Source organism: Sarcophilus harrisii, chromosome 4 (assembly GCF_902635505.1).
Source record: "Sarcophilus harrisii chromosome 4, mSarHar1.11, whole genome shotgun sequence".
In the NCBI taxonomy this organism is placed as follows: Eukaryota; Metazoa; Chordata; class Mammalia; order Dasyuromorphia; family Dasyuridae; genus Sarcophilus; species Sarcophilus harrisii.
Genome location: NC_045429.1, coordinates 310,527,255 through 310,552,873, shown reverse-complemented (window position 1 = coordinate 310,552,873; position 25,619 = coordinate 310,527,255). Strand labels below are relative to the sequence as shown.

Genomic DNA, 25,619 nt, shown 5'->3' with positions numbered 1-25,619 from the left:
TGTATAGAATCTTTGAAATTCAAGCAAGGGAAACAAGATAAATCTAGAAAGATAAATACATTTGAGCAATTGTAAGAGTAAATAATGATGAAGTTATTATGTTTTAATAAAAACAAAATTACGCCTTGCCTTTAGAATCTCATTATTTTCAAGGGATAGAGAACAAGTAAAAAAAGAGAGCAAGCCTGTGAAATGTGTGGGTTTGTTCTGTTTGGTTTTTAAGAGAGGAAAGAAAATTTTGAGATAAAGAAATATAATGGAGAAGAAATGAAAAGGAAAAAACTTATTTGTCATAAGTGTTCAAGAATATAAAAACATGAAGGAAAAGAGGGAAAAGAAGACATCTCAAGAATGTCACATTTATCTAAATTAGACAAATGAAATTTGAAGAAACACTGAAGCTTGGTGAAGAAAAACATCAAATTCCATGGGAAACTATGAAGGAACAGACACTAGTAATACAAAGATTTAAGAGCATAGATTTGAGGAGAGAATAGTCAAAAATAAAATGAACTTCCCTATGGATCACTAGATCATATGGAGGAGGGGAATAAAAGAAGAAAAAGAAAGAACCACCAGAATTGGGTTAGGTAGAAAGGTAAAGGAGTGGAAGTAGAGCAACTCAATTAAAGATTACAAGTGTTTTAAAAAAATACATTACAAGTGTTCATATTTTTTCTTTACCATCTTTATAAACAGGGAGGGTGTTAAAGAATGTGCTGATGAGAAATACACAATTTACTATTAAAATTATAAATAGGAATGGCATAAACTCCTTCCTTCCTCCCTAAAAATAGAATGGATTTAAAAAGCAAAATACAATCCTCCCTCCCTCCCTCCCTGCTTGTCTATCTGTCTGTCTGTCTGTCTCTCTCATCCGTCTTTCTCTCTGGTCTCTATTTACACACACACACACACACACACACACACACACACACACACACAGATATTTACAAGAAACATTACTTTTTATCTAAAATTTCACAAGGAGTTAATCAAGCAGAATGTATTATGTAGGCCTCAGGTAAATTTGAAAAAAGTGGGTATGGCAATCAGACAAAGAAAGTAAGAAAAGACATTTAATACTAGATGATGACCAGTTCTGATGCACCTGGCCATCCTCAGCAATGAGATCAACCAAATCATTTCTAATGGAGCAGTAATGAACTGAACCAGCTACGCCCAGAGAAAGAACTCTGGGACATGACTAAAAACCATTACATTGAATTCCCAATCCCTATATTTTTGCCCACCTGCATTTTTGATTTCCTTCACAAGCTAATTGTACAATATTTCAGAGTCTGATTCTATTTGTACAGCAAAATAACGGTTTGGTCATGAATACTTATTGTGTATCTAATTTATATTTTAATATATTTAACATCTACTGGTCATCCTGCCATCTGGGGGAGAGGGTGGGGGGTAAAAGGGGAAAAATTGGAACAAGAGGTTTGGCAATTGTCAATGCTGTAAAGTTACCCATACATATAACCTGTAAATAAAAGGCTATTAAAAAAAAAAAGAAAAGAAAAGAAAAGACATTTAAAAGAGACAAGCAAAGAAACTGCATTAAACTCAAAACCACCAAAGAAAATGCCTCCCCATTCCACACACACTAAAAGGCAAAGCACAGAAGTATTTAATTATTTATTAGTATATAATTATTACTAATATAATAATAATTATTATATTCATGTAATGTATATTTGATATATGTTTATATAATTTTAATATAATTATTAAATTTATTTAAAAGCAGGAGTTCTTAACTTGTGATGGTGGTGGTTTGGTGGGGAAGATAGGGCATATACTCCTTTGACAGTCTAGTGAAGCCTATTTTTTTTCATAATACTTTGCAACTGCATAAAATAAAAAAAATATAAAATTTCAAATATAACCAGTTACATAAAAATACAATTAGTAATATATATATTTTAAAAACCAGCAAGTTTAAGGATCCAAAAATCCCTGATTTAAGGAAATGTTAGTCTAATTACAGGGAGAAACAGAAAGAAAACCATAATAGTTGGACTTTAACATATTATTTTCAGATCTAAATAAAAATAACAAAAAGAGAAAAGAGAAAGAAGTTTAGCCCTGAATAAAACTTTAGGAGTTAGATATGATAGATCTCTGGAGAGTTTTGAAAGGGAACATAAATATTTATACATACTTGTCAGCTGTGTATGACACTTTTACAAAAACCGACCTTGTTTGAGGCATGAAAATTTCAGAAACAAGATAGTTCAAACTTAAATGGATTTTAAATAAATTAATTAAAATAAATCAATTAGGAAAGTGACAAATAAAAGACAACTAAACACTAAGAATAGAAATTTAGAAAATCAATGAAATCAGCTGAACTCAAAGAAGGGGTACAAACCAACCTATTAAACTCTATCTCTCATTAAACATTTGCTAGCCCCAACAAATGAGAACACTTTTTAGTAAAATCCATATGGCACAGTTTATAATGAATCCACATATTAACACATCCATAAAATGTGCCTACCATGACTAGTGGACCTAGAAATTAAACTCACCAAATAATATGTAGTGTTAAATTTAACAAACAGGTATCATTTGTACAACTGATAATCTATTTTACAAACAGATTACTGCTCTTCTTTGGGCTTACAGAAATCTTCCCCAACCTAATGATAATAAAGGACCAACAAAAATTTTTTTTAAATAAAAGAATATCAAACTTTCTCCCATCAATGGAAAAGTTTGATTTCAGCAGAGCTTCCAAGATAGAAAGGGAACCTGGAATAGACTAAGAATCATCCCCTCACCTTTTAATAAAAAACATTATCATCCTAAGTTAAAAAAAAATTCTTCTGGGATTCTGAATCATATAGAGCACATGAAAATTTCCCAATGGACCCGCAATGTTTTCCAGGAGTAATATAGAAGACAATTCACATAGAGCTAGGTCAAAAAGCCTAATTTAAAAGGAAAATATAGCTACACAAAACCCAGTAGTCAATGACTCTAATAATTTATTGTATGATAAACCCAAAGGCTCCAGTTTCTGGGAAAAAACTCTTTATTTGACAAAAACTGCTGGGAAAAATGGAAAATAGTATCGCAGAAATTAGGAATAGATCAACATCTTACATCCTATACCACGATAAAGTAGAAAGGAGTTCATGATTTAGACATAAAGGGCAACACTAAAAGCAAATTAAGAGAACAAGGGATACTTTACCTATCAGTTCTTTGGAGAATGGAGGAATTTATGACAAAACAAGAAACAGAGATCATTATGAAATGAAAAATGGATAATTTTGATTACATTAAATTTTGCACAAACAAAACCAAGGCAGTCAAGAGTAGAAGAAAACAGAAAAATGGCCAACAATTTTTACAGCCAATATTTCTGATAAAGGCCTCATTTCTAAAATATACAGAGAGCTGGATCAAATTTATTAGAATACAAGTCATTCCCCAATGATAAATGATCAAAATAAAAAAAAATGCTCAAAATTACTACTGATTAGAGAAATGTAAATTAACACAACTCTGAGGTATCACCCTTATCAAATTGACTAAGATGACAGAAAAAGATAATGATAAATATTGAAGGGGATGTGGGAAAATTGGGACACTAATGCACTACTGGTGAAGTTGTCAAATTATCTAACCATTTTGGAGAGCAATTTGGAATTATGCCCAAAAGGCTATAAAACTGTGCGTACCCTTTGACCCAGCAGTGCCATTTCTAGGTCTGTATTCCAAAGAGATCATAAAAAAGGGGAAAAGACCCACATGTGCAAAAATGTTTGTTAGCAGATCTTTTTGTGGTGAAAAGTAATTGGAAAATGAGTGGATGTCCATCATTTGGAGAATGGCTGAATAAGCTATAGTATATGAATGTAATGTTCTATTGTTTTATAAGAAAAGCTGGAAAAATTTACATGAACTTATGCTGAGCGAAGTGAGTAGAACCAAGAAAACATTGTACATAGCAACACAAGATTAGGTGATGATCAACTCGATAGACTTGGCTCTTCTCAGCAAAATAGTGATGATCCAAGACAATTCCAATAGACGTGATAGAAAATGCTATCCACATTCAGAGAAAAGACTAAGGAGATTGAATACAGACAAGAGATTTTTTTCACTTTTTGGTTTGCTTTTTTTCATTTTTGTGGATTTTCCCTTTTGTTCTGATTTTTCTTTCACAACATGATTAATACAGAAATATGTTTAAGATGAGGAAAAAAATTAGAACTCAAAATCTTATAAAAATTAATGTTGAAAAGTATCTTTATATGTAATTGGGGAAAATATTATTAGGGAAAGGAGGGAGGAAAACCCACTACTATCTATAAGATTGTTCATTCTCAGTCTCCTTTCCTGGATTTTCATCAAGCTCATGCCCTCAAGCTATATGTCCTAAAGGATTTTATCCTGGGCTTTTCTCTTTTCATCACCTGGTGATCTCATCAACTCCCATGGATTTAATTAATTATCATTACTAATTATAAGGTATCTATTATTTATATTAATATCCTATTAATTATAGGATATCTTAAATTCACTATGTCCAAAACAGAATTCATTAGTTTTCTTTCTAAACCTTACCTCTCTTACCTTCTTCTTCTCTATTACTATGGAAATCACCACCATCTTCTCAGTCCTTCAGACTTACAATCTAGAAGACATCCTTGACTCCTCACTCTCTCTCACCCTCCATATCCAAACTATTGTCAGGGCCTGTCAAATTCACCTTTGCAACATCTCGTGAATACTTTATCCTCTCTTTTGACCCCACTACCACCTTGATACACATTTTCATTTCCTCAGATCTATACTATTGCAACAGCTTGTTAATGTATGCCTTCCTCAAGTCTCTCTAATCCATCCTCCATTAAGCCAAAAAAGTGTTTTCCTCAAAGCTCAAGACCAACTATCATTCTTCTACTTAATAAACTCTGGTGGCTCCCCATTATCTCCAGGATGAAATACAAAGTTCTCCAGTGAGTTAAGTCTTTCATGACTTAGACCCCTCCTATCTTTCATTCTTTTTCTGCTTTACTTCCTAAATTATTTTTCAATTCAGTGACACTCACCTCCTTGCTATTCCAGGTGCTACTCCATCTCTTTGCTCCCATCATTTTCTCTGGCTGAACCTTATGGTATGTTCTCTTTCCTCAGATGCCTACTGGCATCCCTGGCTTCTTTTAAATGTCAAATAAAATTCCATTTTTTATAAGAAGTCTTTCTTCATCCTAGTTAGGTAATATAGTGGATAAAGTGCTGGGCCTAGAATTGGGAAGATTTAAATTCAATCTGACCTCAAACACTTATTAGCTGTGTGACCCTGTTGTCCTTGGTTTCCACCTCTGTAAATGGAAATAATAATAGTCTTTATTTCCCAATGATGTTGTAAGAATAAAATGATGCAATATTTGTTAAGTGCTTAGTATGTTGATAAGTGTTGGTCATTATAGTTGTTATTGTTGCCTTTCATCTTCTAATTTCCCTTTTATTCTTTATATAGCCTTCTTGTACACTCTTGTTTGTTTGTTGTCTCCTTAATAGAATGTGAACTCCATGCATATAGAGACCATTTTTTGCTTAAAAATTTTGTTTTGTTTCTCTTGTACTCAGTTTAGTGTTTAATACATAGAAAGCTGCTTTATAAATATTTATTCATTGACACTCATAAACTCTACAGAAGTGTGGAGCTTCCTTAAAAAAGGTTTAGGTACTAAGGGCTTCTAGGCTATTAGACAAACTTTTTCCTTTGGCCTTGAAGTCCATATAGATTTCAAACAAACATTTTAGACTAATGTTACAAGCACTCTAGGTCTACACAAAATTCAAACATAAAATTAACTTGGATTTGCTCCCACAATGTCTTCTACATTAATCATAACCTAGATAGTAAACTCCCATTCTACCCGTACTACCTTCTATACTGTAAAACTATTACAGTAAATATCAGTACAAAATCATTTAACCAAGAAAAAAAAATACCAAATAAATTGATTTGACTTGTAAAGAACCAATTATCTATCTATGGTCTAAAACAAATTAATAACATACTAATTTTTCACTAGGGGATCCCTGCTATACTATGGAATCCATGAAGGAGAATCTTTGATGAAAAATCTCTCCAGTGGATCTCAGCAAATATTTTGGTGATGAAAATATATCCAAATGACGTATTCATAGTGTACTATTCACGTTGAACAATTCCCCATCAAATTTGCAGGCTGGATTTCAAGTGGGGTGATAACTAGTCTAGGGAACTCTGTGGTCTGTGCTCTTATTATTATTGCTTGAGTCCCTAGCAGTTTGCTTTCCATTAAAAGTCAGCCAGGAGATTTAATTAGTTCATAGCAAAAACATCTGTATACTTTTGGAAAGGATACTGCCAAGGTAAGTAAACTTATCCACAGCATTCAAAATTTCTACATTTATTGTAACTAATAGTTCCACATATAGATGATGTGTGCTGGCTGATGGAGAACCTGTATTTCCTTAGTGTTAATTGTTAGAGTAAAAATCAGTGCAAGTAGCAGAGAATCAAACCAAACTTTATTACATTTCAGCTTCAGAAATTGCAATGAGTACATAATCATCTGCAAACAAAAAAAAATATGCACCAACTTTTCCTCCACTTTAGCCTTGATTAAATAGATGTTGCAAGTTAAATAATTTACTGTAATGTTCTTCTTTTCTAAAATATAATCGTTCTCTGGGTGCAGGTTTCTTGGGGAGGTTTTCTGGAGGCAGCCTTAATTTCAGTTCAGAGTAATAATTACCTCAAATGCAGCCAGGAGTTAAAATCCAGTTCTTTATTGTCCCTTCCAAAATAACCCAGTTAGCTTTCTTTGGTTCTGAGAGCTCTCATTGCTAGTCTTTTGCCTCTGCCAGCTTCTGCCTCTAGCTCAACTCCGACTCCTGGCTTCTCAATCCCCTCAACTGACTGACTTCTGGCTTTCAATCTCTTCAACTTAATCTTCACTGACTTGTAGCTCTCAATATCTTCAACTGACCCCAGGAGCTCCTTATATATGATCTCTTAAAAGTGTGAACCCAAAGGTTGACTCCTCCTCTGAGAGAGTGGGATTGTGGCTTTCTGACTTGTGAATCTCCCAAACTTGTGAACTCTAATGTGTAAACTCTCTTAAAGGTGTGAGCTCTAATGTGTGAACCAATTACCTAAGCACTGTTTCTATCAATACCAATGAGTTAATACCTTGTTTCAAGTTCTGGCTCATAACATCTCCCACTATCTTTTGATTTTGAACATAAGGGGTCATGACTTCCCTGACTTCTCAAGGAGATGAGAACCCCAAAAAAGGTGATCACACCTTCCGTGACTGTTCAAAGAAGAAGTGAAAACACCATCAAAAGAAGGTGGTTATACCCTCCCTGACATCTCAGGAAGGGAGATGAAAACACCAAAGAAAATGGGAAATCAAACCAGATTAGCGGGTTTCTAAAGGGGCTCACTTGAAACAGATATACATAAATCCATCAATATGGCAGGTATTACACATAATTACATAAATTACATAAGCACATAGCAATATAACACAGGCTAGAAGTGATGTAACAAATAACATGAATAAATATGAAGAATTTATACATGTCCATAAATCCTAGAAATAGTCCAAAAGGAATCCATTGTCCATTAGTTTGCCAGGAATGTGCCAGGAATCCAATATTTCCTGCAAGCTTTGAAGTACTGCAATAGTCTCATCAACAATTTTTCATCTCAAGGAATCTAATGATTCCTGCTGGTTTTCAAGTTCTGCAACAGTCTCATTATCAGCCATGCTTTTTCAGTGTCAAATGTTTCTTAGATCTTCTCCTTTGTTTTGAAGTTTTTCTCCTTTTCTTTCTCTCTCCAGGTGCTCATTGCCACTCATCTGTTTCCTTCTCCATCTGTAGGAACACAAGCAAACCCTCTCTCCCAGGCAGCTAACCTAATTCCCTTCTATTTACCACTTTTGAGATTTTTCCTCATCATCCGACAATTACATTGGAGTTGTTTGCACTGGATACTGTCCTATTGGGTTAAAAAGCCTGTATTCTCCCCAACTGTAATCTCTTTCTGCCATGTGATTACTTTAAGGCTAATTGATTAGAGTCCTGACCTTCTAAAGACTCTCTGGGTGTAACCTCAGCTGTCATCATGCCCCATCTGTCTTTTGATTGATATCTTGGAGCTGGGCCCTGCCTCTCATTTCCCTGGGTCAATATACATGCTGAGACCCAGTGGAAGCTCAGTTGCATTTTGGACATGGGGTTTTAAGTCTTCTCTCACCCTGTCTTCTCACTCTATCTCCATATCTACAATGAGCTCTCAAATGTCCAACTTTTCCACACTGAAAACATCGATGAGTTTCTCTAGAATTCCTTTGCCAAGGATCCTGTCTTCCCATGTTCATCATAGTTTGGGTATAATAAGCATTTGTGCCCACTGTGGCACAATGCCTTATGATCTAGAAAGGAGCATCTTTGTCTAGTCTCCATATAATTCTTTTGCAAACCTCATTGGCATTTTCCTTAGCCAGATGTCTGGTCATTATTTCTGTAGCTGCATTATCTCCAATGGTTCTTGTTACAGCTGTTTGCAAACGTCCCACAAAATCAGCAAAAGGTTCATTGGGACTTTGCTCTATTTTTGTGAAAGTTTTATATTCATCTTTCTGTCTGGGGAGAGAACCCCAAGCTTTTATTGCAGTCTTAGAAATTTGCTCATACACTGTTATGGGATAATAAATATGTTCTAAATTCTCTCCATACTGACCTTCACCAGCTAGTTGATCAAAAGTGATTTGTACATTAACTCCTGTTTGCCTATTTCATTGGGCTTGAATCCTACATAATTCATAATATTCCGAAAGCCACAACAAGTTTTGTCCCGGTTCTAAACATGTCCTTGCTATGGATTTCCAATCACTGGGGGTTAAGATTTCATAAGACAAATTATCTAGTAACATCTTAACATAAGATGATGTAGCCCCATAAAGAGTGCAACCCTTTTTCAAATCCTTAATTTTTTCCAAATTAAAAGGAGTGTATCTTCTCCCTTTTTGACTTGAAGAGTCAAGCTCTTCAATCACATTTGCATTTATATGCATTTATAAAATCAGATACATCTTGTCCTTCATTTTTTTGCCTTAATTAATGCCCTTTCTAATCTTGTCACAGGCTCCTTAATAGGTGGTTCTGATTGCACTACTGCCTCTCCCCCTCTTTCTTCTTCCTCCACCCATGAAGGGTTAATTGAGGAGGCAGGGCCATGACATGAGGAATGATCTAATTTCTCCTGCTGTGAATCTGATTCTTCATCCTTTTCACCTAGTTTAGTTGGCACCTCCTCCTCCTGCTCTTTCTTCTTTTTCCCCATTCTAACACATATAATTTCTTATAACCAGTTGTATTAAATTGTATGTATAAAGCATATTTTTGGAAATTGAGTTTGGATTAGAATTGTAGTATTCACCTAGTTGCTCTCTTACTAATTTCCACCCATTTGGATCCAATTCTTTTTCCATAGAGAACCAAGGAGATGTGTACTGTACAGTTTTTAAAAGATCAATGACATGCTCCCAGGTTATAATTAAACCTTGATTTTTTTATAAGTCTGGCAATGGTCTCTAAACATTTTCCTTGAAGAGAAACAGAACGCTGTTTTCTAAACATCTGTCACATTTTAGCTGAAATTCTACTTTAGCTCTGACAAAATTTCTTTGTTGTACTCACCCTAATTTCTGGGTTGAGGAGACTTTTCCACTGGATCAGGATCAGAGTTTTTTCCACCGAGATCAGGATCGGAGCTTTTCCACTGAGATCAGAGTCCTGTCAGTCCCATGTTCAGGTGCCAAAATGTGGTGTTCTCTTTTTTTCTAAAATATATGGTTCTCTGTGAGCAAGTTTCTTGGGGAGGTTTCTAGAGGCAGCCTTAGTTTCGGTTCAGAAAAATTATCACCTCAAATGCAGCCAGGGATTAAAGTACAGTCTTTTATTTTCTCTTCCAAAATAGCCTGGTAAGCTTTTCTTGGTTCCGATAGCTCTTGTCCTTTACTTTTGCTTCTGCCAGCTTCAGCCTCTCCTCTTTCGAATCCTCTATTCTGCAGTCTCTGGCTTTTCAATGTCCCCAACTGACTAACTTCTGGCTTTCAATCTTTTCAACTTACTCTTCACTGACTTGTAGCTCTTAATATCTTCAACTGACCCTTGCTGAGATTGAGAGCTTCTTATATATGATCTCTTAAAGAGGTGAACCCAAAGGTTGACTCTTCTGAGAGTGGGATTGTGGAAGGTGTAAACTCTCATACTGAATCCTGAAATCTCCCAACTTGTGAACTCTTACGTGTGAGCTAATGTGTAAACTCTCTTAAAGGTGTGAGCTCTAATGTGTGAATCAATTACATAAGCATTGTTTCTATCAATATCAGTGAGTTATCACCTTGTTTCAAGTTCTGGCCCATAACATCTCCCACTTTCTTTTGATTTTAGAACATAAGATGGTCATGACATCCCTGACTCCTCAAGGAGGTGAGAACCCAAAAAAAAGAAGGTGATCACGCCTTCCCTGACTGCTCAAAAAAGAAATGAAAACAACATCAAAAGAAGGTGGTCACACCCTCCCTGACACCTCAGGAAGGGAGATAACACCAAAGAAAATGGGAAATCAAATTTACCATCAATATGGTAGCTGATCTTGATACTATGTTCATCCATGTTGTAGGCAGCTGACAATATTGTTAAAAGCATTACTTCACTCCACTGTTGATTGTCAAAGTGTGCGATCATCTTATCATCCAAAACCCGGTCAAGTGTGCCATCATGAAACTGATGTACAACAATGACAAACTTTTGTAGATAACCAAATTTTGACATAATTTTCCTTAAGCCTTTACTACTGAAATGTAAAAGACTTTGATAACACTTATGAATGTTGTTTACTCTGCTCCTGGCATTGAACAAATACCACATGAATCATTCTTTGGCCCTTTCTGAAGCCACAATAGCTCTCAGTGTTCGGAAGGATCCAAAGGAAAGTGCAGGGGAAAAAGAGGTATTAGAGTATCTACCAAACTGAAGAATTACAAAGCCATTATGCTGATCTCATTGTTGTATGCCCATGAAATCTGGATGATATGCTAGTGCTATGCCAGAAAACTGGATCACTTCAATTTCAATTATTTCAAGAAGATTCTGAAGATAATTTGGCAAGTTAAGGTACCAAAAGTTAAGTCCTTTCTCACACTAAAATGCCAAGCATTCAAATTTTACTGCAAAGAGTACAACTCTGATGGGCACATTGAATGCCAAAAATATATTTGCCTATTTTACAGAGAACTCTCTTGTAGAGAACTCTTACAAGGAAGGTGTTCATATAGTGATCAAAGAAGCAATACAAGAATATCTCAAGATCTATCTGAAGAAATTTGGAGTCAATTATGTGACATGGAATATGCTGGGAAAGTATTGCCTGGCACAGCTTCCCCATCTCAAAGAAGGCACTGTTTTCTATGAGTAAAGCAAAATTATAGTAGCTCAAAACAAATGTGAGATGTACAAATTTAAGACATCTCTACTCCAAATGCCATATGAATTATTTGAGCCTTTTGAGCTCATATTGGTTTGATCAGGCACACCTGAACATACTATAGTCTGATTCCAACATGTGGGTCTTCAAGAAAAAAGAACAACTAACCAATCAAACAAGCAGCAATGGCCTTTACTAAAATGGCACGGTAAAAGCAGTAGCTATAAAATATTTCTACTATAAGCTTAGGACAAACTTTCCCATTAAAAAAAAAATTATCTGTGCTGTGAGCCCAAACTTAAAAGGACACTGGTAGTGAGTCAGTAGAGAATTTCCCCTAGTGCATAATCTTCTCTAGGCAAAATGCTCAACTCAGCTTCCAGAGTGTGCTCTTTCTGCAGTGCAACTTTCAAATGTTAGTGCCAACTCTCTTGAGTCTATCTTACCTTTCATTTTTGACCAAGAAATGACTGCCTTTTTTGTATTTTTGTTTGTCTGGTGAATGTGTATCTTATTTCCTTCAACTATACCTGAAACTCTCTCCTCTTGCTATATGGTTACTAAGAGAAACCATGACTGCTAGGGTTTGAAGAGGAGAGAAAAATCCCTTTCCTGACCCTAAAGAATGAATCTCTTTCAGGAGAAAGATTGTTTTTCCATTTTACGAAAACTACATTTCACTCTCAAACTCTATCAACTAATTTTTAAATCACCTAGATGTGTAGTCATTGTTCAATCGATGGTATTGATCATACTACTCAGAGAACGGTGGTTGTAGTGTCAACACATCAATATGCCATCATTTTTGCTTATTTTTGGTGACACAGTCAACTGAGTAGGGGGAGAGAGAGGAAACTAAATCCTCCCTCCCTTATATATTATTGTTATTTATGTTTAGTCAGTAGTCAGATATTTGCAATGTCAAAATTTTCTTAGATTGTCATTGTAATTCTTTTAGAAGCCATAGTAAGTCTTTGAAACCACCAGGACACTAGTCAGGACCAAAAAAGGAAATAATCTAGTAAAATGTCATACAGCATTTGAAAATAGTTTTAATATTAAGTGAATTTAACTAATTTAAATGATTTTTTTTTAAATAGAGCTCAGAGCATGTGTAACAACTCTCTTACATAGAACATCTGATTAATTAGAACATTTAATTCTCCAACCATGCAAATTAACAAAACTCAAGGACAGAATGCAATACAGGAGAAAGAGCTCTAAGTTGGAAATTAAAACTACTGGAATCTTAACTACATTGCTATTAAATGTTACTTTGGGCAACTCACAATCTTTTAATACTTCGTTTTCTTCAGCTACAGTATGAGGGGCCAGACAAAATGCGGTCTTAAAGCAATTCAGTAGCATCCACAATTTACAAAAACAATATAGTACAATTTTATAGTATCCACATTTTATAAATACAAAAGGAATCTGGTTTACCCTTTTTATTTTGTATACAAAAATGTTACCTGTACTTTCTGAAGAAATTTGCCCATTGCACAAATAATAGCCTTCTTTAAGACAGAAATTAGCAGGAAGAAGTAGAACTAGTTTTCAAGTAAAACATATTGTTGAATTTTTTAAGAGCAAAAAAGAATAGCAAGGAAAGTGACAAAATGCTTTCAATAGGAGAAACATTATTTTGGGTTGGTTTCTTTTTTACAACTTTTCTTAGCTCTATTCATCTGGCAGGCCATCTATAATAGGAAATGTCTACATACATAATAACTAGGCTCTGGGCTGTTTTTTCCTTTTTTTTGTATGCCCAGTATTTAGCACAGTACCTAATACATAGTAAACATTTGATAAATGCTTGTTAACTGACAGAATCTGTCTTACTTTGGTGAGGTTGCATATAAATCTTCTAAAATTTGATGGGGAAATGTTAAAAATTTGTACTTGGATTACTACCAATTTAGTTGGATTAATATCAATGCTCCTTTCTTTTGTACTCTCAAGATGAGTTAAATAATAAAGAAACTCCAAACAATGTCATCTGATGCCAGACAGTTTTCTTTTTCTCAATGCTACTAAAACCCCCATAATAAGGTTTGTAATTCTCCTTTTTGGAAAACAGATTTCAGTAAGCTTTTAGCACAGTGATAATTTCCCAATCTGTTGAAATAGTCTTTCATTTTTCTTAAGTCCTTCAGATTTCTGGATATCCTACTTACAGGTGACTTTTTGCTGTGAACTCAATAGAATGGCTAAGGGGAGAAATGAATCAATGCTTCAGAATCCCTTTTCTCTGCCTCCAAGAAAAAAATTTTTTATAGCATCTCTCCTTGATATGAAGGCTCTACATTTACATCCAGTTTCATAGTGAGGATCCTTCAATATTGGCTTCAGAGAAAGAACTCAGCACCATTGGGATAGTGATGCCAGAAGATTCTTCCAGAGTTTTTCTATAAAAGTGTTTCTAATATTTCTCACAAATGAACTTATGTGTGTTTAATTACAGTATTGTCATTTCACTAATATTTGAAAAACCTAATTCTGTCATAAAATCTCTTTATCTTTTTTTTAGGGGGGGGAGGTTGGGGCAATTGGGGTCAAATGACCTGTGTAGGGTCACACAGCTAGGAATTGTTAAGTGTCTAAGGTCAAATTTGAACTCAGGTCCTCCTGACTTCAGGGCTGGTGCTCTATCCACTGCACCACCAAGTTGCCCTATTCTTTATCTTAAGTCAACAAATTCGGTGATCAAATAATTTTTGAAGGGTAGCTAATTTTGTAAAAATTTATTTATCAGTTATCATGTACCTATTTTAACATTGTATCTATTCTACCGGTATATCAGAGTACAGATGTAATCATGCATTTAGTGAAATGCTTAAAAAATTAAGCAAAGTCAAGACAAAAATCAATACTAATCAACTCCTTTTTATGATATGACTGGACAAAAGATAGATAATTTAAATTAATTTATGTAATTCTTTTTCACTGAAGAATCTTTGGAAAGGCCTCTTGCCTAGACCATTTATTTGAGCAATACCCTAAGTCCTGAATACAATTGCTATTTGTTTGGGGCTGATAGCTTGTGATATATAGACTTTATATTGTATAAGGCCTTATATACTTGAATCTATTTAACTATAGGAACAGTTAGTAGAGTTCTGATAGTGAAGTAAACAATTACATATTTAAACCTCATTTCCATGATTGATTAATAGCTTAGTTTAGATCAACAAATTTGTGCGCACTACTAATCAAAACTGGAAATAAAAATTAGGTTTGTTTCACTATCAGAGCTCATAAAGCCAATGTAATAATGTTATGGTGAATTAAAGACTTCTGGAGAATGCTCACAACTAGATTACTTAGTTCAAATGCCCTGAAGGGGAGGAAAGATATTAAAGTTCTGGTGATATCTGTAAGACATAATTTTTGAAACTTTAATCAATTTTAATTTTCTTGAATAAAACACAGTAGAGATGTATTTTACTCCCATCATAATTCTGTGATACTATAACAAGCATAAAATGAGTTATGCAGTGGCCAACCTTCTGGTGACAAAATCTCTCTGAATTTAGTGAGTCTATGGACAGCACATAGATAATTCATTTTCAGGTCCACAATTAAGGCTCCTTCAGTATAGCATACCTATTAGATGCTGTATGGTATTGACAGAGTCAGGATACCATACTTCCATATCATAATTAAACAGGCCTAAAGTAGAGGTTAACAGGAAACATCCCTAAGATATTGCCAGAGGTATGAGGCAGCTCAATATTTAGAAAGAACTGGGCCAGGAGTCAGGAAGACCTAAATTCAAATCTATCCTTAGCCATCTACTAGCTATTTGACCCTGGACAAATCACTTAGCCTTTTTGCCTTAATCGCTTAGAGAAGGAAATGGCAAAGTTCTCCAGTTTCTTTGCCAAGAAAATCCCTTGATCAGTATTCCTGTATGATGGTCCACAGAATCACAAAGAGTCTAACATAAATGAATAACAAAAAATACTATTTTATTTCGTTTCCCTAATTTGTGTCTACCATGATTTCCAATTTCCTATTGAATAAAATCTAAATTCCCTGCAGGGATAGTTCAATATTAGGAAAACTATTAGCATAATTAACTAAATCAATAACCAAATTAACAAAAGCTATGTGATCATCTCAATAGATATAGAAAGAGCATTTGATAAAATCCAACATTCATTCCTATTAAAAAACACTTGAGAGTATAAGAATAAATGGACTTTTCCTTAAAATAATCAGTAGCATCTATTTACCTATCAGATCTTTGGAGAAGGGAGGAATTTATTACCAAAGAAGAACTAGAGAACATTATGAAAGTGAAATGGACAACACTGATTACTTTAAATTAAAAAGGTTTTGAACAAAGAAAACCAACAGAAACAAGATTAAAAGGAAAGTAGAAAGCCAGGGGAAAAAATCTTTACAATCAGTTTTTCTGATAAAGGCCTCATTTCTAAAATATAAAAAGAACTGTGTCAAATTTATAAGAATAGAAGTCATTCTCCAATTGATAAATTTTTAGGTGATGAAATTAAAGTCATCTATTGTCACACGAAAAATGCTCTAAATCACTATTGATTAGACAAATGCAAATTAAAACAACTCTGTGGTGCCGCTTTGTATCTCTCATATTGGCTAAGAGACAGATAATAATAACTGTGGCGGGGACGTGGGAAAACTGGGACATTAATGCAATGTTGATGGGATTGTGAAGGGAATCTAACCCTTCTGGAGAGCAATTTGGAACTATACTCAAAGGGCTATAAAATTGTTCATATCCTTTGATCCAGCAGTGCCATTACTGGATATGTATCCCAAGGAAATTATAAAGGAGGGAAAAGGACCTACATATGCAAAAGTGTTTGTAGCAGCTCCTTTTGTTGTAATGAAGAATAGGATAATGACTAGACACCCATCAGTTGGGGAGTGGCTGAATAAGCTGTGGTATATGAAGGTAATGAAATATTGTTCTATAAAAAATGATGAACAAGTTGATTTTAGAAAAGTCTGGAAAGATTTACACGAACTGATGTTGACCAAAACAAGCAGAATCAGGAATACATTATACATAATAATAGCAAAAATGTGCAATGATCAACTATGAAAGACTTTGTTGTTCTCAGTGATTCAGTGATCCAAAGCAATATCAATAGACTTTTGGCATAAAATGCCATCTGCATGCCGAAAAAGAATTGAATGTAAGTCAACACATTCTGTGTTCATTTTTTCCCCCCTCTCCCATGGTTTTTCCCTTTTGCTCTGATTATTCTCTCCCAAGATAATTCATAAAGCAATGGGTATTAAAATAAATCAATTATTTAAAAAAAAAAAGAAAAAGAAAAGCAATGCAATTTTTACTTATTTTGAAATACAAATCTCTATTATGCACAGTTTTTTTTTTTGAAGGAGATAATGTATTCAAATTTCAAAGCCACTTTATTTATGTCTCTGAATTTTCAATGACCATTTTTTTGGGCTAAGGACATCATCATCATTACTGTCCTTTCCTTCAATGCCCACTCCCCCAAATTGAAAAGAAAAAAGAAACTCTTCCTTGTAACAAATAAACATAGTCAAGCAAAATAGTTGCATACAATAGCTGTCTATGAAAAGATGTCTTATTCTGCTCTTCTCTATCACAACTCTGTCAGGAAGTGGGATGAATACTTATTCTCTGGAGTTGTGGTTGATTATTGCATTGATTAGAGAGACCCTAAATCTTTCAGTTTTTTTTTTTTAATTAAACATTGAAATATAAATTTTTCTTCTAGTGGTGCTTACTTCATTCTGCATTATTTCATAAAATCTCTCCATATTTCTTCATTTGTCTTTTTCATACTTCCTTTTAAATTTTTTTAATACTTTTAATCATAATTTCTTAATGGCATAGCGATATTCCTTTATATTAAAATAACTAACTTGTCCAGTCATTCCCCAATTGGAGGGCACTCCCTTTGTTTCTAGTTCTTTGCTACAGCAAAAAGGTCTCTGAATTTTTTGACACACATGAATTTTTCCTTTTTCTTTTATTTTGTGTATGTTTATAAGATGAGAGAAGATTAGGGTATGTATGGCTTTGTGACTTTTGGGAGCATAGTTCCAAACTGATTTTCAAAATAGCTGCCCTACTTCACAGCATGTTCAATAGCATATTAGTGTGCTCAAGCTCCTCATAAGTCTCTCCAACAATTGTAGTTTTGTATTTTTATCACCTTTGTTAATTTGATGGGTATAAGGTGAAATGACAGAGTTGTTTTAATTACTATTTTTCTTATTAAAATACTACTTATTTGAAATGTGAAAATCCCAAGCCTTAAGGCACTTAAATTCTACAGTGCATGTAAGTGGAGGAGGAATCTTTCTCTTCTATGAATGCCTAAAGCACTGTCTATAAGACACAATTTTAAAGAACATTCATACTTCTCTTTTGTTATTTCATATTTATATCCCCAAGAAACCTATAAGTTCCTTAAGGACAGAATCTGTTTTATGCATAATCTTTACAATTAAGCAGTTTTCCAGTATAAACACTTTACAGATATTTAAGCATTACTGGATTAATGAAGTGAACTATCTGTACTAGGATGGCTGAGATCTTATATATTAGAAACAATTTTGGGGGTTAGTTTGAGTAGTTAGTTTCATTTTTAAAGGCAAGCCATATTAGCTACAAATAAGTCTGGGATTCATAATTGACAATGTTTTTGGAAAACTGTAAATCTTTAATGTTTTGAATATTTTCATAACTGAAGTTCAATAAAATGGTCTCCTTTGTATTTTCTATGTATTTCATTTTATGTGTTTAAAAACAATCTAGAAGGGGTCTATTTCACTAGACTGCCAAAGAATCCATGTCATACACACAAAATTTGTAAATTCATTTCCTATACATAAGTAGTAATGTAGGGATCCATATGGTTACAACTGAATGTAAATTTATTTCTGAAACACTTTGCAGAATTTTAAAAATCTTTTCATTGAAATTAACATATATAGATGAATAACTAATAATATCTAAAAAAATTAAACAAAGAAACCATGAGGATAATGTTTTAGAAGGTCTTACTATTCACAGTTCCTTTCCTCTAAAACACAAATACTAATCATCCTATACTTATTACTTCTGTCTGGTGTAACATATGTTACTTTATATTACTATAGCTATACCTGATTGTTTCCATGAAAATATGATATTTGATGACTTACATTGGACAGGGTCATTAGTTTCAGAGGAACACTGGAAAAAAAAATGGGCCACAGGCTGATCTGCCCATTGCACAGATTTTTTTAAGTCCCCTAGTTACCTTGATTGTTCTGTCATTATCCCTAATCAACTGCTTCTTTTCCTCTTCAAACTTCTTTATCACTTCTTGGAGTCGCCTTTCAGCTGCCATTTGCTGGCGGCTGCTCTCTTCCTTCAAAGAGGTAATTGTTGTCTGAAGTTCAGCTATGATCTGAAATGAGAATAGCAGGCTATGAGTCCTAATTTTACAGTAAAGGGTATTGATTTCAATATGTATTTATGGTGAATAAGGGATTAGATTTGGCAAATAATTACACAAACTCAGTATTTCAATTAACATATCATACTAACACACATGACATCTCATATAATTAAAGACTTGAATGGTATAAAACTTATGAAAATTAATTTGGAAGACTTTGTTATGATAATATCCCATAATATTTACTTATCAAAATGAAGGAAATGTGCAATCTCAAAAATCTTATGTTTCTGGTTTTCTAAAATGTATTTTACCAGTGGTATCAAACTCAAAGAGAAACAGTTCCCACAGCAAATTAATTTAGAAATTTAAAAATTAACAAATTTATACAATCTATGTTGCAATGCATTTTTACTTATTTTGTTAACATTTCCCTGTTACTTTTAATCTGGTTCAGCTGTAGTTGGGCAAGGCCTGAACCTTATGTATGACATCTTTTATTTTATATTTAAACAAAAATCTACTTTTTATCTGCAATCTAAATCCTGATGTTTTGGACTCATATCTATATTTTAATATTTATATTTATAGAGTTACTACAGTCAAGAAGGCATAATATGTAACCTCTGGGGCAGCATATCAGAAGATGTGCAATGCTCATCTATATTTCTATGAGAAGACCAAATAGACAAAAGACTAACCAGTGGTACCATAATCAGGATATCAGCCTTTCCCACTCTGAGGCTGCATATAAAAGCTGGAATAAGCAAGACCTTCAGGCTGATATCAGAATATCCCATCAGAGTTAAAATAAGAATTATAAGGAGCAATTATGGCTACATGCTAATTGAAAGTGGAAGACCCAGAAGTCCAGGTGAGAGTTTGAGAGGTAGTAAGATGAAGTAAGCTTGAAGTAAGGAGTGTCTTGGATTAAAGTAGTTCATCTGACACTTACTGGCTATGTAACCACACATGAGGAAGTTAATATTTTAGTACCTAAACTATCCTCACCTTGTAAAATGGAATTAAGAATATCTGTTATTGCTGAGTTGTTTCAGTTGTATCGGACTCTTCATGACCCAATTTGGGATTTTCTTGGCAAAAATGCTAGAGTGGTTTGCCATTTCCTTCCCCAGTTCATTTTACAGGTGAGAAAACTGAGGCAAATGAGGTTAAATAACTTGGTAAGGTCATATAACTAATAAATGCCTGAGGCCACATTTGAAGTCAGGTCTTTCCAACTCTAGGAAAGGGTCACCTATCTGTCCTCAAAACACTCCAACTTATACTATTGAGTGAAGATAAATAAAATCATGAAACTGTTGAATGGAGTGATACAAATTTAAGTTATATAATCTCTATCTTCCCCCCATGCCACATAAAAAGATTTCCCTTCATATTGCTAAGGCAAACTCTACATATACATGTATTCCATTTAATCCCATCTTCTCTATCAGATTGTTCCTTCTATCAACTCCATTCTTTCATTTATCTTTAATATCTTCCTGAATATTAACTATTTTCCCATAGTCTATAAACATATTCATATCTCCTCTGTTCTCAAAAAAAAAAAAAATCCTTTCTAGATGCATCCATCTCCAGTAACTATCATCTATCACTTCTCTCTTCTATAGTTAAAACTGTCTGCCAATTTCTTTCTTCTTACTCTTTTAAACTCTGTACAGGGTGGATTCCAACCCCATATTTCATCAGAAACTATACTTTCTTAAGTTACCAAAAGATCTCTTAATTGCCAAATTCCATTGGCCTCTTTTTCAATCCTCATTCTTCTTGCTTCTTAGCTGCCTGTTAATCACTCTCTTCTTGACATGTTCTTCTCTCTAGGTTTTCATGACACTTAACTTTCCTGGTTCTTCCATTAGTCTGATTACTCCTCAGCCTCTTTTGCTGGATCTTCATCTATGTCACAACCACTAATTCAAAATGTTCTCATGAGTTGTGACTCTGGCCATCTTCTTTTCTCCTTTAATACTATTTCACTTAATGAGTGATCTTATTAGTGCCCATGGATTCAATAATCATCTTTATGTTGATGATTTCAAATTTACTTAACTAGTCTCAACTTTTCTTCTGACTTCAGTCTCACATCTCCAACTTCCCACTGGATATTTTGAAATGAATGATGTATACATTAAACTCAATATGTCCAAAATTGAACTTAATACTGCCTGCCCCAAACCTTCCCCTCTTTCAAATTTCCTTGTTACTCTTAAGGGTTCCACCATCTTTCTGATCTCCTAGGCTCACAATCTATTTGTCACCCTTGACTCCTCCCTCTTATTCTCTCACCCCCTCCAACACAGTCAATATATTTCCAAATCTTGTTGTGTCTACCTTTTTAACACCTCTGGTAAATGTTCCCCTCTTCTTCTTTTTTTTTTTTTTTTTTTTTTTTTTGGCACTGCCATGGCCTTGCTGTAAGCCTTTATCATATTATACCTGGACTATTGCAATACCCTACAACATATCTCTCCCCCACTATAGTCTATCTGCTACTAAGCTGATAAAATGAGATCTGAACATATCACCCTGCCCCCTCTGCTTACTGCATAAACTTTATTTACTCCCCATCCCCTCTAGGATCAAGTAAAAAGTCCTTTATTTGACATGTAAAGCCCTTCATAATCTGCCCCAATGCCTTTTCTTATACCTTCTCATGTAATAGCATACGGACAGTGATGTCCTTGATGTTTCTTGAATAATATACTCCATCTTCTAACTCTAGGCATTTTCACTGGCTATCTATTCTTCGTGAATAAAATTTTATCCCTTTTTATCTCCATTTCTTGGTTTCCTTTCATTTTTAGCTAAAATTCCACATTTTATAAGAAGTCTTTTCATTCCCCATACTGCTAGGGCATTTTCTCTTTTGATTATTTCTTTTGTATCTTGGATAAATCATTCTATCTATAGTAATTACATAATTCTTTAGATGTGGTCTCTCCCACTAGACAGTTACTCTAAGAAGGGGGAGTGTATTTTGCCTTTCTTTGTAACTCCAGCACATAGGACAGTATGTGGGACATACTAAGTACTTAATGTTTATTGACTGCTTAATTGTCAATTATTTCTGTTGAATAGGCCATACATTCTACTTTAACATTTCTTAAACCATTCCTAAAAACCCTGCTGTGATTCCATGTCCTCCTGAAAATCCACAGGGCCTTTCCCTTATCAGATGATAGACAAATGAACTCAAGTACATGATCTGGAGGCCCATCTTTCCTCCTTAAAGTAAGTTTTCTTCTTTATAAGACCTTTGAATATTTCAATATTTTCGCTTCATAGCAAAGGATAAAAATGGATTCAACTCAGTGCCAGTCCCCTTTGCTTCAGGATTGGTAGTTATACACACACACACACATACACACACACACGAAGGCATCCTACCCTACTTTCCTTGGTTCCTCAGTTCTTTCGCACCAAGAGTTCTAAAGTAAGAAAGCTTCTGCCTTTGCACACAAACAGGAAGTAGTGAAGGGTAGAGTTGAATTTTGTTGCAAACTTGTGGGTTGGCTTATTTGGTTTTCCTTGAATGTGCTGCTGGTGATGGTGGTAGTGTTGCTGAGTTAGATCATTATAAGTTAACCTCTGCTTTTAATCTATTGAGTTGTTACCTTGTTAGGGTTCTTGTTTGCTTAGAGCTTAGAAATAGATGAAATTGCTTTATAAGCATGTAATTCTTATTTTGAAAAGTTTTAAAGGTCATGAGAACTGAAGAAAATGCCTGGTACTTCATCTTGTTAATCACATGATCACTCTGGTATCATGATCCAAAAGAGAAGCAACATTATGGGATCTTCTATTCTTACTTTTATCTCTCACTGAATCAGTCCTCTGCCCCTATATTCTTTTTTCATCATCCCAAATTCTGAGGTAATGCAGGGATTATTTCTGGATATTTTCTTATTAACAAAAAGGTAACCTTTCTCATTAATTAATCAATTAACCTCAGTTCCATTTGATCAATGATGGACAGAAGCAGCTACACCCAGAGAAAGAACACCAGGAAATGAGTATAAACTGTTTGATTTTTGTTTTTCTTCCCAGGTTATTTTTACCTTCTGAATCCAATTCTCCCTGTGCAAGAGAACTGTTCGATTCTGCACACATATATTATGTCTAGGATATACTATAACATATTTAACATGTATAAGACTGCTTGCCATCTAGGGAAGTGGATGAAGGGAGGGAAGGGAAAAAGTCGGAACAGAAGTGAGTATAAGGGATAATGTTGTATAAAATTACCCATGCATATGTTCTGTCAATATATTAAATTTATTTAATTTAAATGAAAAAAGTTAATAATTTCTTATTATTTATTTAATAATTTAACTCAAAATTTTTTAAATTAATTAATTAATTTAATTATTTTACTTAATTATATAATTTAAAATTTATTTTAAATTTAATTTAAATTTATTTTAAATAATTTGTAATTATTTAATTTATAATTTAATTTAAAAAAATTAATCAGCTTGGAGATCCCATTTGAGTTCATGAGATTTTATAAGAACTTGTTCACATCTCTTTTTATTGAAAACAATTTCCTATTACTAGATAAAGATTAAGGTTATTGGCAATAAAATTTATCAACAGAATAATATATAAATAATTGTGTATAATATTTGAAATTCTTTTCCACTATTCAGTTTCTTTAAATAAACCAAATAAAATGTCTTTTCAAGAATTCTCTTCATCATTTTTTTTTACCATAAAGCTTAACGTTTCTAATTTTTTTTTGCAAGCAAATCTCAAGCTTCTTTCTGTTTTCTCCAGTGTTTGCTTATACATGAGAGAACAATCTTTTTTCAAGCTATCACTCTTAATAGTCTCCTTCCAGATGACTCCTTATAGAATAACAATGAAAAGTTTACAAACTGTTAGCCAAATTACCATTTTTACAACACTGTACTTAGCTCTTAAAGATACAGTAACTTCTATAGAAGAATATTATAGATAAAATTGCTATATATATACTTCTATATGTAAAACTCTGTGAAACCAGTATTAGATTTCTTTCCTTCCCCAAATGGTAAATGATCAAAGGATATGAAAAGGCAATTTTCAGATGACAACATTAAACCAATTTGCAAAAAAAAAAAGTTATATAAATCACTATTGCTTGGAGAAATGCAAACAAATCTGAGGTACCACCTCATACTGCTCAGATTGGCTAAGATGACAGGAAAAGATAATGATAAATGTTGGAGGGGATGTGGGAAAACTGGTACACTAATGCATTGTTGATAGAGTTGTAAAATGATGCAACTATTCTGGAGAGCAATCTGGAACTCTGCCCAAAGTGTTATCAAACTGTACATATCCTTTGACTCAGCAAAGCCATTACTAGGTCTGTATCCCAAGAAAGTTATAAAGGAGGAAAAAGGATCCACATGTGCAAAAATGTTTGTAGCAACTCTTTTTGTGGTAGCAAAGAATTGGAAAAGGAGTAGATGCCCATCAATTGAGGAATGGTTAAATAAGCTGTGCTACATGAACGTAATAGAATATTATTGTTCTATAAAAAAATAATGAACAAGCTGATTATAGAAAGGTCTCGAAAGATTTACATGAACTGATGCTGAGCAAAATAAGCAGAACCAGGATTACATTATACACAATAATAGCAAGAATGTGTGATGATCAACTATGAAAGATTTGGTTCTTTCCAGTGGTTCAGTGATCCAAAGCAATCTCAATAGATTTTTAACAGAAAATGCCATCTGCATCCAAAAAAAGATCTAAGGAGACTGAATGTAAATCAACAAATGCTATATTCATTTCTTTTTTCTGTTTTTTTTTTAAATTTCTTCTATGGGTTTTCCCTTTTACTCTGATTTTTCTTGCCCAACACAATTCATAAAGCAATGTGTATTAAAAAATAAATAAACTTAATACAAAAAAATTTTTCTTCCCATACTCCATTTTTTAAGTTCCCTGAAAATCATCTAATAATTATATCAAATTTATACTTTTGCTATATACAATATATATATATATATACATATGTATGTATTACATGTTATACATTACTATTATCATTATATTATCATGTTATAAATGTATATGTTTGTGCATGTATACATGTGTATTATATATAAGTATACACACATACTTATAATGTAAAGTTCCAATAGACTTTTAAAATTAAGGACAAAAAATACAATACTAGCAGCAGTAGTAATCACAAGTAGAAAAACAATAACTTTTTTTTAAAAGTACAAAATAATGTCAAATATATCTCAACAAAAATGAACTATATATAACTGAAGCAGTAATTGTTTCTCCAGAAATACCAATAGATATCTAATCTATTTATACATGGGATTGTTTTAATTTCTTTTGATCCATTGATCTTTCTTATTTGGTTGTTATAAACTCAATATTAGTATTTTTAAATATCGTAGTTTATTTCTTTATTCTTCAGGACCTAAAGTGGAGGTTCTAGACAAAAACTACATTGCTCCTGCATTCAGCCCACCTTTTTGTTTTTTATTTTTTCTCCAGGCCTCAGAAAAGCTATCAATTTTCTGCATGTAGCATCTGCTTTACTCCAAGAAATGATGCTCTCAGCACTTCTCTCAACTCTGGGATTTAACATTCTTAAGGTGTTACTTCAATGTAGCTGTTTCTTTTTG

The 25,619-nt window shown here is 33.6% G+C and overlaps 1 protein-coding gene across 13 annotated transcripts in view; it reads right to left on the bottom strand.

Moving 5' to 3' along the window:
* The window catches only part of CEP112 (centrosomal protein 112), a 605,978-nt gene that overhangs the window by 147,395 nt on the left and 432,964 nt on the right, over positions 1–25,619 (bottom strand). For 12 of the 13 annotated variants that reach the window (XR_004233797.1, XM_031965673.1, XM_031965672.1 and 9 more), the window contains one exon: positions 18,817–18,966. Coding sequence is in view for 12 of the 13 variants with exons in the window: in XM_031965673.1 (XP_031821533.1) it covers positions 18,817–18,966 (150 nt within the window). In the remaining variant the exon portion in view is untranslated. Of the gene's footprint in view, positions 1–9,721; positions 9,879–18,816; positions 18,967–25,619 lie in introns of those variants that run through there. The other variant, XM_031965679.1, reaches the window with a different exon arrangement.